The following is a 21,825-nucleotide window of genomic DNA, read 5'->3' as shown; positions in this document are numbered from 1 at the left end:
ATATAAAATATAACCAAATGAAAGTTAATTCAGCTGCACTTAATATAATGGAAATATTTAAAAAATTATAGTTCAATAAGAAATTCAATGAAAGACTACTTTTATTTCTGTTCCTCCTCCCTGATTAAAACAAGTAGATCATTAGTATTTCATAATTATCAGTTAAGAAAGAAGCAAGGATATCTGAAAGATACTGTCTGTTGAACTTAAGAATCTAGAATTATTTCTTTTGAAATGAAATTATTGACAAACCCCAATCATAGGTTAAAATGCTTGAGAGGAATGTTACCTATCTTTTTTTCCCCCAAAGGTTTTATCTTCATTAATTTAAAAAATAGGCCAGATGCAGTAGCTCAAGCCTGTAATCCCAGCACTTTGGGAGGTTGAGGTAGGCGGGTTACTTGAGCCCAGGAGTTCCAGACCAACCTGGGCAATGTGGGGAAACCTCGTTTCTACAAAAAGCAAAAACAAACAAACAAACAAAAATTAGTTAGGTGTGATGGTGCATGCCTGTAGTCGCAGCTATTCAGGAGGCTGAGGTGGGAGGATAGAGCAGGAGATCAGGGCTGCAGTAAGCCGTGATAGCACCACTGCACTTTATTTTTTCTGACCACTCTGCAGAGTGAGACCCTCCCTGTGTCAGAAAAAATAAAATAAAATAAAATCGACAGATAAAATGGTGTATATGCGATCTTTTCTAAAATGTAGCATGCGTACATTTTTATTATAGATACAGAGCAAGTCTACAAGTCATGACACGCCACAAAAGGAGCACAGAATCTGGTGGATGTTCAGTCAATATCTGTTGTTGGAACAACCTTAATCCACCTGAAAAAAATGCTGGCTGGTTTGTTTTGATCTATTTCGAATCTTCTTCCTTGATGATTTTATAATAAATAGTACTGTTTTATGGCTTATTTGGATACTTCCTATCCTTAATTGAGGCTACTGAAATCTCTCTTCCCATTGATGATTTGATATTTCATGTTTAATTGATTCCCTCAAGTTGGGCACTAAATTAGCATACAGTCATTTTATATCTGAGTGTTTGTGTCAGTTGGTGATAAATGGATATATTTGTGTTAGGTCATCATTTTAAAATGGAGTCCAATAGAATTGCTTAAATGGGCTTATCTTAGACTGTTTAAATCAAATTTGGAACATGATAGATATTGTGGGCAAATAAATCTTATGGAAAATTTGTTTTTATCTGCTTTTTATTGGCAGCAGTTCCTTGAATTGCAGACTTTATGCATAGTCAAAACAGATATGCTAAACTGAGTACATTGTAACTTCTATTTTATGTTAAGATGGAAGATTAACCACCAATTAAAGTTATTATATCTTTAGCAAGGTGTCTACTCTGATAAAAATTTATCATCCTCTTCAAACATTACTATGCAGCAGATATAAACACCTTGAATGGTAAGATTCAAGAGATCTCACTTGGACTGTTTAAAGCAAGTCGAAGCATACTAATCTGTAAAATGCTAGGAAAGTTAAATTAAAAACACCCTCACTCAGATTTAATGAGCAATTCAGGCATGTTACCTGTGCCAATTAGATTAGATGAAAAAAATCCAATCCCTTTATTCAGGATAAATAATTCACACATTTACACTGTAAACCATGTTACCTTGAGTGAGAACCACAGTTTACAGAGTAACTAGCCCTTGTCTGAGAATTAGATTGGCTTTGAAAGTAGCTGATACTTGCTTTATACTTACAGTAGAAACATTATTCCTCGTAGTTGAAAGTAAATGTTAGGGCCTTGGATTATTAAAGATGTTACTCAGTAATAATTGGGATTAATAACTATTGAAAACACATATCCAGTCCATTTTTATTTCCATATTTGAGCTAGGTGTTTAATCCTTTAAGTATGTATACTATGTATATAATTTGGAAATAAATATTTAGAGAATGATTTCACTCTTCTATCTTAGGCTTATCAACTGAAGTTATATTTAGAAAATTTACAACCGTGATTTCTCTTTTTTTTAGATTCTTTGTATGAATTTTTAGGACGCCTGAAGCTAAGGAGTGTTTTATTTCTCTGTCTGAAATGATTGCTAGTGATTATAGTAAATGGGATGCTTTCCTTCAGGTATGCAAGTAGAAGGCCTCTTGTTGCTGGATGTGTGCTGCCCTGCAGGCTTCTCACTTCCTTCTACCTCCTCCAGCCCCTGACCTCCTGCAATGGATTCCTATGTCATAATTCATTCTGGTATTTTAGCTAAGGTTCAAACTCTAATAAATATCTGCATAGCAAGAATAATTGGTATATTCATGAAGTACGATTCTAGTTTCATTGATGTCATCAAATGCAGATGATCTCTTCTGGTTTAGCTTGGCTGTGAACGAATGGGAATTGTTTAAGTTTCTGCACAAATGTTTGGATTTCATGAGACATGCTTGTGCATTAGAGACATAGTTTTAGCAAAAGCTTTATGGCGCTGACATCTGTGATAAAGGCAGGACTCAGAAGAGATGGGATTTAATCCCCTTTCATCCCTGGCTGTCTTGATGGCCTCAGGCCTCTGAGTTAGGTTGACAGGGCCATGGTCTCTCTTTACTTCACAACCAATCATCTTGAAAGAGTCGTCTGTACTGCTTGTCTTCACTACCTCAGCTCTTTTTTATACCACACCCCAATGTAATCTGATTTTCATGCTCAACTGAAAGGACTGTTACTAGGTGACCAGATGATGGGGATGCCGAAACAGCGGGACGCTTTAATACTGCTTATGCCTTTGTTGTTCACTTTCACTGTCCGGCATCTTCCTTGACAGCCAATCTTTTTTTTCCCCGTTTCCTTTTACTATTTCTTTTCAATCTTGGTGAGTTTCTCTTCTGCCCATCCTTTATATGTTATTAGCTTGAACTCTGTCCTTGACCATTTTCTATTTTCATCCCAAATTCTGAGACCAGTGACTTTATCAGTGGTATTCTGACCGTTCCCAAGTCTACATCTTTATCCTGGAACCTTAGTCTAATTAACAGACTTAAACTTCTAGCTACTTGCTGGACATTACTATCAGTGTGTTTAACAGGGGGTCAAACCAATCTATCAAAATATGACCTCATACTTCCTTTCTAACCACTCCCATCCCCTTCCTTCCCTTGCCTGATCAGTCTTGATGAACAGCACTGTTAACCATGTACACAACCAAGCCGTAAACCTGAGAGTCCTTCTTCAGCTCTTCTATTTCTCTCATCTCCCACGTCCTGGCAGTCATGGAGTCCAGTCAATGTAAGTATTCAGTGTCTCTTGCTGGGTTCTGTTCATCCTTCTGCCATTGCCTTCATCCAGGACCTGCGGTGTGCAGAGCAGTGCCGAGATCCCAGCAAGCGGTGCTGCCCCCTCAGCCGGGACTGGTGCTGATGCAGACTCCTGTGCTTTGGAAATCCTGACCCATCACTGGGTGTTTTGTTTCCCATTTCATTTCTTTGAAATCTCCTGGCTACCAGTATTTTAATATGTATTGCCTTTGGTGGCTTCAGTCTGGCCCACGTTTCAGGCATTCTTTTCTATAGTCTGATCTGGTCTCACTCTGGTGGTATCTTCTCTGCAGCAATATCAGCCCTAGGTGGGCATGGATGATAATGCTTTCCATTATCTCATGCCTGCACACACAGCCTGTCACGATTCCTCACCTGCTTCTGACCAGGCAACTCTATTTCCAGGACACTCCCTTAGCCCTGTACACCCTACTCCATGCCTAAAACTTCTTAATTGCTCTTCATTATTTTTACAATCAAGTTCATATTCATGGTCACATCAGAGAGCCTTACACCCTGCCACTCCTTAGCCCTTACAGCCTTGCTGCAGCCGCACGGATCTGCCCAGGTCTCCGAATACAACCTGCAGTGCCTCCAAGCCTTTGCGTATGCTGATTTTTCTGTCCAGAATCCCTTCCTCTGCTCCTTAATGACTAATGTATCTTCTTTTGATTTGCAGCTTCTGTCTCTCACAAGCCTTCTTTGACTGTTCCCCTTTCCCCATTGTCTTTCCTACTTTATGCACTGTCTTAACAGCTTATGTAGGCTTGCATGCTATGCTTATCATTCTGTGCTGAGTTTTCCATGTAACTCCCCCAGTAGATAATATGTATCCTGAGGTCAGTGTCTTCTTCATCTTTGTGTGGCTGGTGTCAAGCACATGCCTGAGCGTGAGGAGGCTCAGTAAATGTTGCATAATGAGGAAGGAATGAACACAAAATTTTCAAGGAATTTAAAAGAGAGCTGTGTGTCTTTGTTACAGGCAGGTACTTCATTTGTTTGATGATAAATCTAGAGTACAGAAGTACGGCTAGCTCTACTGATACAAGGTCATTTGGAGGTAGTCGGACCAACCAGAATTAAGAACAGAAATTGTGAATTTTAGGCCAAATAAGTAACTCTAAATCACTGGGGTGGAAAAAGGAACAATTCAATTATTCTGATGAACAAAAACTAATTTGCAGTGTAATTTTTATAAGGATGCAAAATTAGAAAAGAAGAATTAAAGCTATATATACTTGTTGGTTTAGGTAAACCTACTCAGAGGTACTTAATTATTTTCAGTCCCACTTATCGGATATAGACTTTAGAAATCATATCAAAATTTATATAGGTTATGAAACAAGTCATGAATTATACATATTATAAATATGTGCTTTATTCTTTATACTCTGAATACTTCTGATTTTGATGAAAATCTGAAATATCTGTATCTAAAAATAAGGAAATAGAAATGTAGGAATAAGAACAAAATTACCTGTGATCTGGGGAAATCAATGATAATAATCCTACTTTTGTTTTCTGTCTACCCTTAGAATATTTTGCTACACTTATTTAAAGTTAACGTTCAATAACTGTGGTGATTAAAATCAATTCTGTGCAAATAGCTAATAGTCAAATGTATACTCAATTGCATAACAGATGAGACTTAATACCCTGAAGTGGGAGTTGGAGAACAGAAAGAAGCCAGATATTTCAAACTTCAGTTTAGGAAACAGCCTGTACAAATGTGTGGATAAAATTATTTTTATGTAATATTATAAACTGCCAAAGAAAAATATGACTTGTTATATTCTTGTTTCTGTGAAGAGTTTCCATTGGGCTGATGGGACATAATAAAACATGTGGAGAAGATTAGTGATTAAGAAACATTTGGACATTTGGGTTGTATCACTGTACTCACTTAGAGGCACTCAGAACATTAGCTGTCATTTGATTAGTTTTTCAGTCTTCCTTATGATGATATTTCTTATATTTAATCCAGAAAGCTGGTACAAAGAGATATATTATATAAGTTGTGACTGGGATCTCGGGAGAGTTGGCTAATACCCTTTCATGAGGAAGTGTTATTACATGTGAACCTGGTCTTCCTCGCTACCTCACTACTTGCCAAGCTTCATAAAGACCCTATCCTACTGGGTCACTTTTCTGGAAGTGCTTCCATTAATTTTCAACGAGATGCTGTGATGACAACAATCTATATATGTAAAAAGTTGTATAAAAATTCAATATATTTCACATGTGAATGTAGTTCACGTTAGCACTAAGCTAATGAAAATAATTTTTATATCACCTTCTTACCAATTTTAATTCTGCCTCTGGTGACTGATGTGACACATGAAGAGTATTGCCTTATAAATAGATTGACTTTTTTTTCTTCTTAGGGTATAATTTTATATATTCAATGTCATAAACTCCTTGGTCCCCACATTTTTTGCCAGTACTATACTGGTTTTAATGAGCTACTTTTAAAAATTAATACTTTGTTTTAAAGTTGATTCAATGTTTCTATTGTTATAGGCAGTCTTAGTGATAAATTATAGTAAAAGAGTTTCTAGTTAATAGATATCTAAGATTTATATAAAGTATTTAGAACTGGCCATTATATTATTTTTCTTATGTATCCTGATAAATCTCAATCAGTTTCAAACACTAAACATACTAAAATATGGATTACAATACCATTTAAGAATAATTTATAGTAATTTTGGTGAAAAAGCAAGAATGGTAGGCTTAAATTCTGATTAATTACCTGAAAATTTCATTAATTATTTGGTAACTTTTAAAATTTGAGAACATGAAAGAATTGCAATATTGTTAAACTGAAATACTGATGAATTGAAACAAGGAAATGCTTTCATTTCAGCTCTCCTAGTTGCAGAAAAGCTAAAAACACACAAGCATTTATTTCATGTTTCAGTAGGGGAAGCAGATTCCTATTTATTATGAATAATACAGTGATGACATGACTTCCCTACCTCAGCATCTCTGCTTTCACTTTGTAAGCAATAAAATTCATAAGGGATAAGTAAAAAATAATTGAGGAGCATTTTTACTTTCACTAGAGTGTTTGTTATGGCTTTACTGTGTAATATACACTAAAATGTCTTCACATTCAAAGCAAAAGAGATGAGAGCTGAATTTGGGTGTAGTGTGCATCCAAGCATTGAATCTGATCCTTCACGTGGTAATTGAATCAGAGCAGTATTGCATATCAGATTTATCCTTGCTTTTTAGTTGGTTAGCAAATGGCTTTTACGACAAAGGTTTTTAGGGCAGGGTAAGACTTAAAAAATAGAATCCCTTTTCTCTGGCAGATGTGTGGGTGTTGGATTGGTGGCAGTGTTTGGCAACTTGCGGAGAGTGAGAAAGAAAAGTAATAACTGTTAGGGAAGGAAAACAAAAGGCTGGGGGCTCAGAGGAGGGTTTTCTGACCACTGTCGTGTTAGCAGGAGGAGCAGAGGGTATCTGAAAGGCCTGTTTTTGCGCAGCAGGTATCTACAGGACTCAGAAAGTGGGTCTGGGGTGGCCACTGCAGATGTTCTTTCTAGAACAGTGGTTCTCAATCTTTTTGGGACTAGTGACCAGTTTTGTGGAAGGCAGTTTTTTCAGGGGTGTAGGGGGATGCTTCCAGGATGAAACTGTTCCACTGCAGATCACGCGACATTAGTTAGACTCTTGTAAGGAATGCACAACCCTGATCCCTTGCACGTGCAGTTCACAGGAGGGTTCACGCTCCTGTGAGAATCTGATGCTGCTGCCGATCTGATGGGAGCTGGAGCTCGGGCGGTAATTCTCGCTCATCTGCTGCTCACCTCCTGATGTGCAGCCCAGTTCCTAACAGGCCACAGACCACTTCCAGTCTGTGGCCTCGGGAGTTGGGGACCCCTGCCCTAGAACATAATTTCTGGACACATGTTGTATCATTTTCCTGTGGCTGTTGTGACAAATCACCACAAACATGGTGCCTTAAAACAACACAGAATTGTTACCTTACAGTTCTGGAGATCAGAATTCCAAAATGGGCCTTACGGGATTAAAACCGAGGTGTCATCAGGGCTGTGTTCTTTGTACTGTTCCAGTCCCCCTCTGAGTCTCCTTCCTCTTTTTCACTCACAAGGACCCTTGTGATTATATTGGGTTCACATGAATAACCCAGGATTCTTTTCCCGTCTCAAGGTCAGCTGCTTAGCACCCTTAATTCCATCTGCAACCATAATTCCTCTTTGCCATGTGATATAATACGCTCACAGTTCCTTAGGATCAGGATGTGGACATCTTTGCCGGGGGTATTATTCTACCTACTACCCTTAACATAATTTGTTGATCTGTGTAGGTTGTACCTCAGTCTGTCTTTCTCTTCAGTTCCCTTCATTTCTCCTCCGTACTCTCCATCCAAATGCTGTACTGCCAAGTGTGGTCAGACTGGGGCAAAACCTTGTAAGAACATGAAGGATTAATGCACTGAGCTAATGGCTAAGTTGTGGCCTCCTTACATTCTACTTCAATACAGCAAATTTTTTTTAGTGCACACTCTTCCTTCTTTCAGCAAATACCTTCTGAGTGTCTTCCATGTACTGAGCACCTTCAAGTGCTGGTGATGGAACAGTGAAAAATACGGACAAACTGCCTGATCTCTTGGAGCTTCCACTTTGGTGGAAACTGACACACACAGTGAGTGCAAGGCAGAGAATTAAACCAGGGCACTATACATGAATGACTGGCTACTGGAATTGGAACACAGAGAGTTTCCTGAGATCTGACTGGCAATGTGAAAATGGGGAAAAAAAACTTTTAAGGCACAGACTGTATGGAGAACAAAGCCACAAGGTAGGAAACAGCTTTCTAGTGAGGAACAGATCGAAGGTCTGTGAAGCTTGAGTTTCATGTGTGGGGAAAGAGAAATACACAGTGCAGTTGGAGGAGGAGTTACGCACCAGATCACTTCTCTGTAAGCCACGGTATGGAATTGGGATTCCGTATGTGATAGAACGATGTTGGAGAGTTTCTAAGCTGTGGAATTAATTAAATTCTTTAAAAATAATCTATGAAGAGCACTTGGCTATTATATGGAGGATGATTATGAGATAGCGAGAGTGGAAGAAGAGAGAGACTAATTTTGGTGATTAGACCAAGTTGGGAGTGGAGATCGAAATAAATGAATATATTTGAGATAGATTTTTAAAAGGAGATTGAATTGAGAAGACTTGACAATGGAATGGATATAGAAACTGAGGTCAGGAAGGACATAATGATAATTCCCGGATTTTGGGGTTGAGAAGTGGTGCCATGTCCTGGGATGGGGAATCTATATTTGAGATAGATTTTTAAAAGGAGATTGAATTGAGAAGACTTGACAATGGAATGGATATAGAAACTGAGGTCAGGAAGGACATAATGATAATTCCCGGATTTTGGGGTTGAGAAGTGGTGCCATGTCCTGGGATGGGGAATCTGGGAAATGAGCAGTTTAGGGTGGGGAGCCAGAGTTCTGTTTTGACCAAGTTAAGGTTGAGGTGCCTGTTGGACAGAAGGTGAAGTTTCAAGTCAGGCAGTTAGATAGATATATATGTTTCGGAACCTGTAAAGAAGTTGAGGCCAAAGATATACATCAGAGAGTCATTGGCACGTTAATGTTTTTCAAACTAAGGTTGCCATGAGATTAATCTAAAAGCAAGTGTGTAGATAGAGAAGCTGGTTCACCATACTGCTCTGAGGTGGACCAATACTTAGAAGTTGAACAGAAGAGGATGGATTGGCCAAGGAGACTGAAGACAAGCTTCTGGTAAAACCGGGACAGTGAATGAAGATACGCACACCCACCCACTCACCCACACCCTGAGATCCGCTACATTAAAAGCTGCCGAAAGATCAAGCAAATGAAATAATAAATATTGTCATAATTATGCTCACTGATAATTTTGACAAGAGCAATGGCTTTGGGGTGCTGTTATAGAAGATGGAGTAGCAAGAGCTGGGGAAAGTGTGGGGGTGAGGAAGAGACCACGACTCCAGACAGCTAAGCACTAGGTGCTCTACATTCCGAGATGGTGGGCCATCCCATTATTACCTTCCCCAAGAGCCCACTTTTTCTACCTAGAGAAAAGTTTATTTTTATGTGGTACACAGGCATTCTGTTATTATATTTACCATGTACAATTTGTTTTAGAGGAAGCAAAATTGCTAAAACTCAAGACATTTCATGAGCAGTTGAAAAATCATACTAATGCTCATCAAGAGGGGACTCAGAAGAACGTTGAACGTGTGCAGAACTATTATAGGCACACCAAAAAGTTCACAGGTGGGCAGTGTGTGGCAGAAAGGATCACTCACCTGTTGATATTAGTATGGAGTAAGACTAAATTCCTGTTTCTCTGAAAATCCTGAGTGACATTAAAACTGCATCTGTGTCTCATTGGGGACAAAACACCTCAGCCCTAGGTGCCACTCACCCTTCGTGAGTTGTGGCTAGAATATCTGATGTTGCTGTAGCAATAACTAGAAAACCATGGCACAAAATAACGCTGTCATGATCTAAATCCACAAATTTACTGTGCAAGTTTAAATTAGCAGTAATAAAAGGAATATGGTAAGGTTTTGAAGTGCTCAAATAATGTTATCCTTGATAAAAAGGAAATACCTTTGCAAACTTCTCATGGAATCTATCCTTTCAAGCAGGTGTTTTAAATTTTCAGTATTTTATCTTTGACTTCTTCCACAAAATGTGTCTTCAGTTGCTTTTAATGATGGCGTTGACAGAGGGGAAGCATATTCTCATCATATCATTCGGATTCTTTTTCACTGCAGTTTGGCCTTGTTGGCAATTCTTTGGTGTCAAATGATTTTAATTTTCTGATGTAAGGCCTAATTTGCTTGTGAACATTCCCATTGGCCCACGGATCTTGGCCCTGGATGAAGTGTACACATACAGATTCTTTTACAAGTAATACTTGCAGACAATGTCAAAAATTTGGTGTTTACGTAATGCTTTGTATTATTAGTTCAGTTTAAGGAGCATGTCAAAACCTGTTATGAGGCTGATACTGTGCTAGGCACAGTACAGAAATTGTGGACTGTGCCTGAAGGAGCTTGTGGTCTAGCAGAGAAGGGGGCAGAACTGGTAAAATAAATTGATTAAAGTAAGTGTGATCATGAATGAATGAAGTATGTGGGAGAAAGAAGTAGTGCAGAGGAGGGAGCCGTTGGTTCTGTGTGGTTGTGGGGTCACAGGATAAGATCAGAGGAAATTTCCATGAAGACATTGACAGCTGAATAAGATTTGAACTGTGAATAAGACTCCTGATGGGCAGCCACCCAGGGGCAGGGTAGAAGCGGCAAACTAGACATGGAGGCCATAGGGTGAGACATGAAAAACCACTGCGGGTCCGTGACCTGCAAGTTTTTTGGCCCTAACTGCATGTGGGCTGTGATTGAAATCACTGCATTTGATGAAAATGATCTAAAGCAAGGTGAAATTGAGGGGATGTCAGTGGAGTTGAAGAGTTGGAGTATTCAAGGGTGCAGAATATTGGTACTGAAGTTACTCATCACATGGTATTGAAGTTACTCAGATGGTAACATACGGGGTTGGTCAGATTTCCTTTAAAATGAAGTAGAAGAGAAAATCAAAGAAGAGGCTGAGGATTCCTTGGAATTAATTGTATCAAAACCAGGATGCGAGTATGCCCAGGAGATGATTTCGGAAGAGAGAATTTAATGCTGAGCATGGTGGGTGAGGATACATGGGTGTAGGGGTGCACAGAGCAGGAGGGAAATCAACGTGTGAGAAAGAGATTAAACTGCCGGGACTTGTGTTTTGTCTTACATTTCAATAAATCCTAATTGAGGACTTACTGTGTGCAGTGCGCCATGCTTATTCTTGGGAAACAAACTCCTAAGATAGGAAAGGAACTACAGGGTATGAATGTGGAAGGGGAAACAGCTCATGTCTGTGATGGTCTCTCTCCATGGGATGCTAACCCTCAAGGGCAGCGCTTTCATATCTTCCAGAGTGAGTAGTATGCAGTGGATCTTAATGCATGTTCACCCATCAATCACATGAATAGTACCTATTCTTTAAAAATGTCTATTTTGCATTATTCATTATTGTCCATTGATTAAAGTATGATACCACAACATGCAGCTATTTATTACGTTTTCATGTAACATTTAGTGTCCTGAGAAATGCTCATGAAACAGTTTTAAAGTAAAAAATGATTTTAAAAATTACATGTATGATAAGATCCCAGTTTTATGAGTGAGTGAGAGAGAGAGAGAGAAAGAGAGAGACATGGATTGAGGGAGGGAAGGAAAGAATTATCAAAATATTAGTGATGACTGTCTCTGGGTCATGAGATTAAAAAGACATTTATTTTATTCACCTTCCAAGTTTTCTAAAATGCATATAAACAATTTATAATCAAAGATACTATTTAAAATATTTTTTTCTCTAAAAATTAATATTATTCTGCCTTTAATTTTATATAGCATTTATAGTAAAAATGAAAATCCTAGTAGGTCTATCACAAAAGCCTTTCTCTCTACGTTTTTTTGATCACTGTTTATTCTTAAGAATTTCTTTCTGATGTTAATTATTTTGCTCTGTGCTGCTGATGGCAATGGCTTAAACATTTTGGTTCCCTGATACACAACATCCTCCCCCCACACCTGCGGCAAACATTAAAACAAAGTCTTCGTATTCTCTCTTTGTGTCCCTGTGCGCAGCACTGAGCTTTGCTTATTTGTCTCTTTGCTGTTTATATCCTTATGGTTGTCAGTTTTCATTCCAGTGCCCTTCCAATTTTATTTTATTTGTTATTATCGATTGTATTCTTCTTTTCTGGTAAAATGCTTCTTCTAAAACACATCTGCAAACCATTCATAGCTCTGCTTGGATATAGTTAAACATTTCATTGAATGTATTAAGACTATATTCCTTTGGTATCTGTAGGCCTCTCTTTGTAGTCTCTGTGCAAGCAAGTACAACATTTGGACACAAAATGTCATGCATAAAGTCTTGTGCATACGTCATAACTGTAGTCTATTGAGTTCAGCATCTGACTATGATGGTTGTTTTCCAAGGTAATTTCAGAAGGTAGAAATGAGTGTCAAACATACTTATTTTTCTTCACTCTTTCCCTCTCTTCCTCTTTCCTTCATTCCTTCCTCACTGGGCTGTATATTTTCAGCTTCCGTAATACTCTGCCATCGCCCTTACTCATCATTCACCTTGTTGGAGGCGTGTTTGTCTCCTCATTGGACTGGAAGCAACTCGGGGGAACAGTCCACATCTCATTCATATCTTAGGCCGTCTCATGAGTTCACATCATGCCTTGCATATAATTAGTCCTCAACCAGTGTAAAAATATATCTTACATTTAATTAAGAGTGACTTCATAGCTTTAGCAATATGAAAGATATATATAAAATATGTCAAATAATTATGCTTTGGGAGACAAGTTTCCATTAGAGAAATAGAGGGAGTTTTAAGACAAAAGATAAAAATATATTTTCTAGACTGTAGGGTTAATCAAATATTGTAATACATTACCAGTGAAGGAGGTAAAATCTCCATCCCTGGAGAGCCTTAAAAATTGGACAGAGAAAACATCTGTGAGAATGGCCGAAGCACTAAACCTGTCTTGAGGCAAGTAGATAGACAGAATGACAAATGCTTCTGAGATTCTTTGATTACTTGGCCTGAAGAAGAGAAGGCCGAGGGGAGACATGGAAAACAGCTATTATTGCTTTCCAGAGGAAAGCAGTTGAAGGAGCTTAACCTAAAGTCAGAGATTTGGTTTACATTTTATAGTTAGGGATTTAAAGTCATAGGTTGTGAAAATCTTGTAGAGATCTGCAAAATAAATGATATTGATTTTTTGGTGAGATATGGAAAGTCAACTCTATGATTCTGCTGCAGTAAAAACACTTTTTATAATACTCTGAATAGAGAGAATTATTCCAATACATTATATGGAGTGCATAGCATTCTCTTGGGAAAGATAAATTTCTATAAGTAGTATTTTAAAGCACCAAGCATTTTCACTGTTTTGTGGATAGGAGGGGGAACGGGGATGATAGTTGTGAATTTCTTCCTGTCTCAATGCCTGTACAAAGGGCTATGTTAGTAAGTCAGTAGCCAAAGGGTGAACGGGAGCTTTGAGAGATCTTTACCCTGTGGAATCAGCCTTGTTTTGACCCCTGGATGTTTTCTCAATGAAAATGTGAAACAATTGGGGGGTGGGGTGGTAGTGGGGGACACAAAAATACTATCAACTAAAAGGCGAACCCAAATATCTATTAACAAGTATATAATTGTAATGTCTGAATTCAACCACATGATGTCACAATTGGATTTCGATTTTCACTGTGTGTTTGTCTTGATAGATGAAGGCATTTTCAAAGCTGGAGCAGAGAGGTCTGAAACGCGGGGGGCAGCAGAAGTCCAAGAAGATGAAGACACGCAGGTTGAGGTTCCAGTTGATCAGGTAATCTCCATGCCTGAAAAACATGTATAAGCCAATTATTACTGTTTTTCTTTGAAGTTTGGTGTTATCTCCTACATACTGTTCCTATACCTGCATGAATTAAACCCTCTAAGATACTGTGTGGCTGATCAACCTTAGAAACATGACAAAACACCCTTCCATTCTTTATCCTAGTATTCCTGTGAGGAATAGCCGTTTAGACCAAGTCTCTTTTGTAGAGTTGGGGTTTCACCATGTTGGCCAGGATGGTCTCAATCTCCTGACTTCGTGATCCACCCGCCTTGGCCTCCCAAAGTGCTGGGATTACAAGCATGAGCCACCGTGCCCGACCTAGACCAAATCTTTTTTTTAAAATACAGAAAATGTTATATCCTTAATAAAGAGCACTGAAGAACAAGATGGGATGGGATTAGGTATGAGATAAATAGTGATAAAGTTTGATACAAAAAAGAGTATTGTTTTGAGATTTTCATCTGGAAAAAAGTCTTTACTCACTTAGAAAAGCATTTTTTTTAAATTATATTTTAAGTTCTGGGGTACACGTGCAGAATGCACAGGTTTGTTACATAGGTATACACGTGCCATGGTGGTTTGCTGCACCCATCAACCTGTCATCTACATTAGGTATTTCTCCTAAGGTTATCCCTCCCCAATTCCCCCACCCCCTGACAGTCCCTGGTGTGTGATGTTTCCCTCACTGTGTCCATGTGTTCTTATTGTTTAACTCCCTTTAATGCGTGAGAACATGTGGTGTTTGGTTTTCTGTTCCTGTGTTAGTTTACCGAGAATGATGGTTTCCAGCTTCATCCATATCCCTGCAAAGGACATGAATTCATCCTCTTTTATGGCTGCATAGTATTCCATGGTGTATCTGTGCCACATTTTCCTTATCCAGTCTGTCATTGATGGGTATTTGGGTTGGTTTCAAGTCTTTGCTATTGTGAACAGTGCTGCAGTAAATATACATGTGCATGTGTTTTTCTAGTAGAATGACTTATAATCCTTTGGGTACATACCCAGTAATGAGATTGCTGGGTCAAATGATATTTCTGGTTCTAGATCCTTGAGGAATCAACACACTGTCTTCCACAATGGTTGAACTAATTTACACTCCCACCAACAGTGTAAAAGGGTTCCTATTTCTCTACCTCCTCTCTAGCAGCTGTTTCCTGACTTTTAAATGAGTGCCATTCTAACTGGCATGAGATGGTATCTCATTGTGTTTTTTATTTACATTTCTCTAATGACCAGTGATGATGAGCTTTATTTCATGTTTGCTGGCTGCATACATGTCTTCTTTTGAGAAGGTTTTGTTCATATCCTTCGTGTACTTTTTGATGGGGTTGTTTTTTTCTTGTAAATTTGTTTAAATTCCTTGTAGATTCTGCATATTAGCCCTTCATCAGATGGATAGATTGCAAATATTTCTCCCATTCTGTAGGTTGCCTGTTCACTCTGATGTTAGTTTCTTTTGCTGTACAGAAGCTCTTTAGTTTAATTAGATCCTATTTGTCAATTTTGGCATTTGTTGCCATTGCTTTTGGTGTTTAATTCATGAAGTCTTTGCCCATGCCTACGTCCTGAATGATATTTCCTACATTTTCTTCTAGGGTTTTTATGGTTTTAGGTCTTAACTTAAGTCTTTAATCCATCTTGAGTTAATTTTTATATAAGCTGTAAGGAAGAGGTCCAGTTTGAGTTTTCTGCATATGGCTAGCCACTTTTTCCAACACCTTTTATTAAATAGGGAATCCTTTCTCTATTGCTTGATTTTGTCAGGTTTATCAAAGATCTGATGGTTGTAGATGTATGTGTGCGTTATTTCTGAGGCCTCTGTTCTGTTTCATTTTCTATATATCTGTTTTGTTACCAGTATCATGCTGTTTTGGTTACTGTAGCCTGTAGTATAGTTTGAAGTCAGATAGTGTGATGCCACCAGCTTTGTTCTTTTTGCTTGGGATTGTCTTGGCTATATGGGCTCTTTTTGGTTCCACTTGAAATTTAAAGTAGTTTTTCCTAATTCTGTGAAGAAAGTCAATGGTAGCTTGATGGGAATAGCATTGAATCTATAGATTACTTTGGGCAGTATGGCCATTTTCACAATATTGATTCTTTCTATCCATGAGCATGGAATGTTTTTCCATTTGTTTGTGTCCTCTCTTATTTCCTTGATCAATGGTTTGTAGTTTTTGAAGAGATCCTTCACATCCCTTGTAAGTTGTATTCCTAGATATTTTATTCTCTTTGTAGCAGTTGTGAATGGGAGTTCACTCATGATTTGTTTCTCTGTCTGTCTATTATTGGTGTATAGGAATGCCCATAATTTTTGCACATTGATTTTGTATCCTGAGACTTTGCTGAATTACTTATCAGCTTAAGGAGATTTTGGACTGAGATGATGGGGTCTTCTAAATACACATTCATGTCATCTGCAAACAGAGACAATTTGACTTCCTCTCTTCCTATTTGAATACCCTTTATTTCTTTCTCTTGCCTGATTGCCCTGGCCAGAACTTCCAATACTATGTTGAATAGGAGTGGGGAGAGAGGGCATCCTTGTCTTGTGCCGGTTTTCAAAGGGAATGCTTCCAGCTTTTGCCCATTCGGTATGATACTGGTTGTGGGTTTGTCATAAATAGCTCTTATTATTTTGAGATCCATTCCATCAATACCTAGTTTATTGAGGGTTTTTTTTTTTTTAGTATGAAGGGATGTTGAATTTCATTGAAGGTCTTTTCTGCATCTATTTAGATAATCACGTGGCTTTTGTCATTGGTTCTGTTTATGTGATGGATTACATTTATTGATTTGCATATGTCAAACCAACCTTGCATCCCAGAGAGAAAGCTGACTTCATTGTTGCAGATAAGCTTTGGATGTGCTGCAGGCTTTGATTTTCTAGTATTATATTGAGGATTTTTGCATTGATGTTCATTGGGGCTATTGGTCCGACATTTTCTTACTTTGTTGCGTCTCTGCCAAGTTTTGGTATCAGGATTATTCTACCCTCATAAATTGAGTTAGGGAGGAGTCCCTGTTTTTCTATTGTTTGGAATAGTTTCAGAAGGAATGGTACCAGGTCCTCTTTGTACCTCGAGTAGAATTCGGCTGTGAATCTGTCTGGTTCTGGCCTTTTTTTGGTTGGTAGGCTATTAATTACTGCCTTAATTTCAGAACTTGTTATTGTTCTACTCAGGGATTCAACTTCTTCCTGGTTTAGTCTTGGGAAAGTGTATGTGTCCAGGAATTTATCCAATTTTTTCTAGATTTTCTAGTTTATTTGCATAGAAGTGTTTACAGTATTCTCTGATGGAAGTTTGTATTTCTATGGAATCAGAGGTGATATCCCCTTTATCATTTTTTATTGTGTCTATTTGATACATCTCCCTTTTCTTTATTAGTCTGGCTAGTGGTCTATTTTGTTAATCTTTGAAAAAAAAAACCAGCTCCTGTATTCACTGGGTTTTTGAATGGTTTTTCATGTCACTGTCTCCTTTAGTTTTGCTCTTATCTTAGTTATTTCTTGTCTTCTGCTAGCTTTTGAATTTGTTTGCTCTTGCTTCTCTGGTTCTTTTAACTATGATGTTAGGGTGTTGATTTTAGATCTTTCCCACTTTCTCCTGTAGGCATTTAGTGCTATGAATTTCCCTCTAAACACTGCTTTTGCTGTGTCCCAGAGATTTTGGTACATTGTGTCCTGATTCTCATTGACTTTAAGGAGCTTGTTTATTTCTGCCTTAATTTCATTATTTACCCAGTAGTCATTCAGGAACAGGTTGTTCAGTTTCCATGTAGTTGTGTGGTTTTCAGTGAGTTTCTTAATCCTGAGTTCTAACGATTGCACTGTGGTCTGAGAGATTCTTTATTATGATTTCCATTCTTTTGCATTTATTAAGGAGTGTTTTACTTCCAATTACGTGTTCAGCTTTAGAATAAGTGCAGTGTGATGCTGAGAAGAATTTATATTCTGTTGATTTGGAGTGGAGGGTTCTGTAGATATCTATTAGGTCTGCTTGGTGCAAAGCTGAGTGAGTTCAAGTCCTGGATATCCTTGTTAATTTTCTATCCTGTTAGTCTGTCTAATATTGACAGTGGGCTATTAAAGTCTCCCACTATTATTGTATGGGAGTCTAAATCTCTTTGTCTCTAAGAACTTGCTTTATGAATCCGGGTGCTCCTGTATTGGGTGCATATAGATTTAGGATAGTTAGTTCATCTTGTTGCATTGATGCCTTTACTGTTAAGTAATGCCCTTCTTTGTCTTTTTTGATCTTTATTGGTTTAAAGTCTGTTTTATCAGAGACTACAATTGCAACCTCTGTTTCTTTTTGATTTCCATTTGCTTGGTAAATATTCCTCCATTCCTTTATTTTGAGCCTATATGTGTCTTTGCACATGAGATGGGTCTCCTGAATACAGCACGCTGATGATGGATCTTGACTCTTTAAACAATTTGCCAGTCTGTGTCTTTTAATTGGGGCATTTATGGTTAATATTGTTAGGTGTGCATTTGATCCAGTCATTATAATGCTAGCTGGTTGTTTTGCTCTTTAGTTGATGCAGTTTCTTCATAGTTTCAAGCGTCTTTACAATTGGGTATGTTTTTTCAATGTCTGGTACCAGTTTTTCCTTTCTATATTTAGTGCTTCCTTCAGGAACTCTTGGAATGCAGGCCTGGTGGTGACAGAATATCTCAACATTTGCTTGTCTGTAAAGGATTTTATTTCTTCTTCACTTATGAAGCTTAGTTTGGCTGGATATGAAATTCTGGGTTGAAAATTCTTTTCTTTAAGAATGTTGAATATTGGCCCCCACTCTCTTCTGGCCTGTAGGGTTTTGGCAGAGAGATCTGCTGTGAGTCTGATGGGCTTCCTTTTGTGGGTAATATGACCTTTCTCTCTGGCTGCCCTTAGCATTTTTTTTCCTTCATTTCAAACTTGGTGAATCTCACGATTATTTGTCTTGGAGTTGCTCTTCTTGAGTAGTATCTCTGTCGTATTCTCTGTATTTCCTGAATTTGAATGTTGGCCTCCCTTCTAAGTTGGGGAAGTTCGCCTCGTTAATGTCCTGAAGAGTGTTTTCCAGCTTGGTTCCATTCTCCCCATCACTTTCAGATACACCAATCAAATGTAGGTTTGGTCTTTTCACATAGTCCCATATTTCTTGGAGGCTTTATTCGTTCCTTTTCATTTTTTTTTTTTCTCTAATCTTGTCTTCACGGTTTATTTCATTAAGTTGATCTTCAGTCTCTGATATCCTTTCTTCCACTTGATCGATTGAGCTATTGATACTGTGTGTGCTTCATGAAGTTCTCATGCTGTTTTTCAGCTCCATCATGCCATTTATGTTCTTCTCTAAGCTGGTTATTCTAGTTAGCAATTTGTCCAACCTTTTCTCAAGGTTCTTAGCTTCCTTGCGTTGGGTTAGAACATGCTCCTTGAGCTTGGAGTAATTTGTTATTACCCACCATCTGAAGCCTACTTCTGTCAATTCATCAGACTCATTCTCCGTCCAGTTTTATTTTCTTGCTGGTGAGGAGTTGTGATCCTTTGAAGGAGAAGAGGCGTTCTGGTTTTTGGGATTTTCAGCATTTTTGTGCTAGTTTTTCATCATCTTTGTGGATTTATCTACCTTTGGTCTTTGATGCTGGTGACCTTCGGATGGGGTTTCTGTGTGGACGTCCTTTTTGTTGATGTTGATGCTATTGCTTTCTGTGTTTTAGTTTTCCTTCTAACAGTGAGGCCCCTCTGCTGCAGGTCTGCTGGAGGTCTACTCCAGACCATTTGCCTGGGTATCACCAGCGGAGGCTGTAGAACAGCAAAGACTGCTGCCTGTTCCTTCCTCTGGAAGCTTGTCCCAGAGGGGCACCCACCAGATCCCAGCCGGAGCTCTCCTGTATGAGGCTTCTTTTGACCCCTGCTCGGAGGTGTCTCCTCATCAGGAGGTATCGGGGTCCGGGACCCACTTGAGGAGGCAGTCTGTTCCTTAGCAGAGCTTGAGTGCTGGGAGATCTGCTGCTCTCTTAAGGGCCAGCAGGCAGGAATGTTTAAGTCTGCTGAAGCTGCGCCCACAACTGCCCCTTCCCCAGGTGCCCTGTCCCAGGAAGATGGGAGTTTTTTCTATAAGCCCGTGACTGGGCTGCTGCCTTTCTTTCAGAGATGCCCTGCTCAGGGAGGAGGAATCTCAAGAGGCAGTCTGGCAGTGGCTTTGCTGAGCTGCAGTGTGTTCTGCTCAGTTTGAACTTGCAGGCACCTTGTTTACACTGTGAGGGGAAAACCGCCTACTCAAGCCTCAGTAATGCGGTTGCCCCCCTGTCCCTAAGCTCAAGTGTCCCAGGTCAACTTCAGACTGCTGTGCCAGGAGTGAAAATTTCAAGCCACTGGATCTTAGCTTGCTGGGCTCTGTGGGGTGGGATCCGCTGAGCTAGACCACTTGGCTTCCTGGCTTCAGCCCCCTTTCTAGGCGAGTGAACAGTTCTGTCTCATTGGCATTCCAGGTGCCACTGGGGTATAAAAAAAAACTCCTGCAGCTAGCTCAGTGTCTGCCCAAAAGGCCTCCCAGCTTTGTGCTTGAAACCCAGGGCCCTGGTGGCGTAGGCACCCGAGGGAATCTGCTTGTCTGCAGGTTGTGAAGACTGTGGGAAAGGCATAGTATTTAGGCTGGAGTGTGCCATTCCTCATGGCACAGTCCCTTGTGGCTTCCCTTGGCTAGAGGAGGGAGTTCCCCAACCCCTTGCACTTCCCAGGTGAGGCGGTGTCCCACCCTGCTTCTGCTCGCCCTCCGTGGGCTGCACCCACTGTCTAACCAGTCCCTGAGAGATGAGCCAGGAACCTCAGTTGGAAATGCAGAAATCACCTGCCTTCTGAGTTGATCTCGCTGGGAGCTGCAGACCAGAGCTGTTCCTATTTGCCTATCTTCAGAAAAGCATTTTTTAAAAATGCCATTATGTTCATGCCTTTAGGGTCCTTGAAATTGTTGTGGTTGGAATTTGTTTTCCATAAAGAAATTGCATATATAAATGCAACTCAAATATTTGCTATGCATGTATTGATTTTCTTTCTTAGGCCAGTAGAACACTGTACTTCCAGGAGTTGTGTGTGTGTGTGTGTGTGTGTGTGTGTGTGTGTATGTATACATACTCACATGCTTATAGAATGGACTAAGTAGTGTTAATTTTGCTTTTTAATATAATTCAGCAAGCTTCCCTACAATTCTAAGTAGAGGATTGGAGTTTAGGTGAGGAGGGGGAAATAATCCCAGACTCAGGGGAATGGGGAGAAGTCACTAGGAACTGCCACTTGTCCTCTGACTACTAGATGATATTTCTTTTTCTAAAAGCAAATTTCACAATCCAACAAATTCCATAGATTATCTTCTCAACTGTATTTGTCTTAACAGTGCAGCAGTGAAACTGCTGCTTGATTATTCCACGGGCATTTTCTGCAAGTGCCGCCTTCCTGATGAAAAGCCTAACGTGCTAAAAATCACGCAGATTCCAAAAATCCAATTTATTATCCAGGATTAGTTACAACTAATAATTTTTTATAAATCAAAGTTAGAGGTATTTTTTTCCTGAGGGAAAATGAAACTTTAAGTCTTCTGTGAAGCTATAATTAAATATTTTAAGACAAAGCAGAATGATCATGATCACTGTGTATACACGATCATCATGTATATACAACACTGATAGCTGCAGAAACCAAGACTAATTTACATTCCAGAGTTACATTGTCAAATATTAAGAGAAAATCATAGCATTATTAGCAAAAGAGAAATTTCTCTGTTAATCACTTACTTAACAACTTGCAAATCGGTGAGAGATATTTCTTTACTTTTATGTTTGATGATCCTCAGGAAGGGGAGTTGGGAGGGAAAATTGATCTCTGATAATACTTGAACAGCCTTGGATGCGTGTCTACAGGGCTTCATTTCTTATTTACCTTGTGAGTGCTAGCTTATTAAAATGCAGGTGTGCAAGAGATACTGAGAAACCAATTGGGTCTGCTTGAAGAAAATGAAGCCAGGTAACCAAAGGTTAGAATTACCCTCTTCTTGA

The 21,825-nt window shown here is 39.0% G+C and overlaps 1 protein-coding gene across 1 annotated transcript in view; it reads left to right on the top strand.

Annotated features, from left to right (window-relative positions):
• Nucleotides 1–21,825, top strand: part of DCDC2 (doublecortin domain containing 2) — a 199,110-nt gene that overhangs the window by 147,890 nt on the left and 29,395 nt on the right. Inside the window, exon 8 of the mRNA XM_012458520.3 lies at nt 13,669–13,769. Within this exon, the coding sequence (XP_012313943.2) occupies nt 13,669–13,769 (101 nt within the window). The remainder of the gene's footprint in view (nt 1–13,668; nt 13,770–21,825) is intronic.

The sequence above is a fragment of the Aotus nancymaae genome, unplaced genomic scaffold (genome assembly GCF_030222135.1).
Source record: "Aotus nancymaae isolate 86718 unplaced genomic scaffold, 86718_ANA_hifiasm-v0.15.2.pri h1tg000051l, whole genome shotgun sequence".
Lineage (NCBI taxonomy): Eukaryota > Metazoa > Chordata > Mammalia > Primates > Aotidae > Aotus > Aotus nancymaae.
This window is presented reverse-complemented; position numbering and strand designations above follow the sequence as displayed.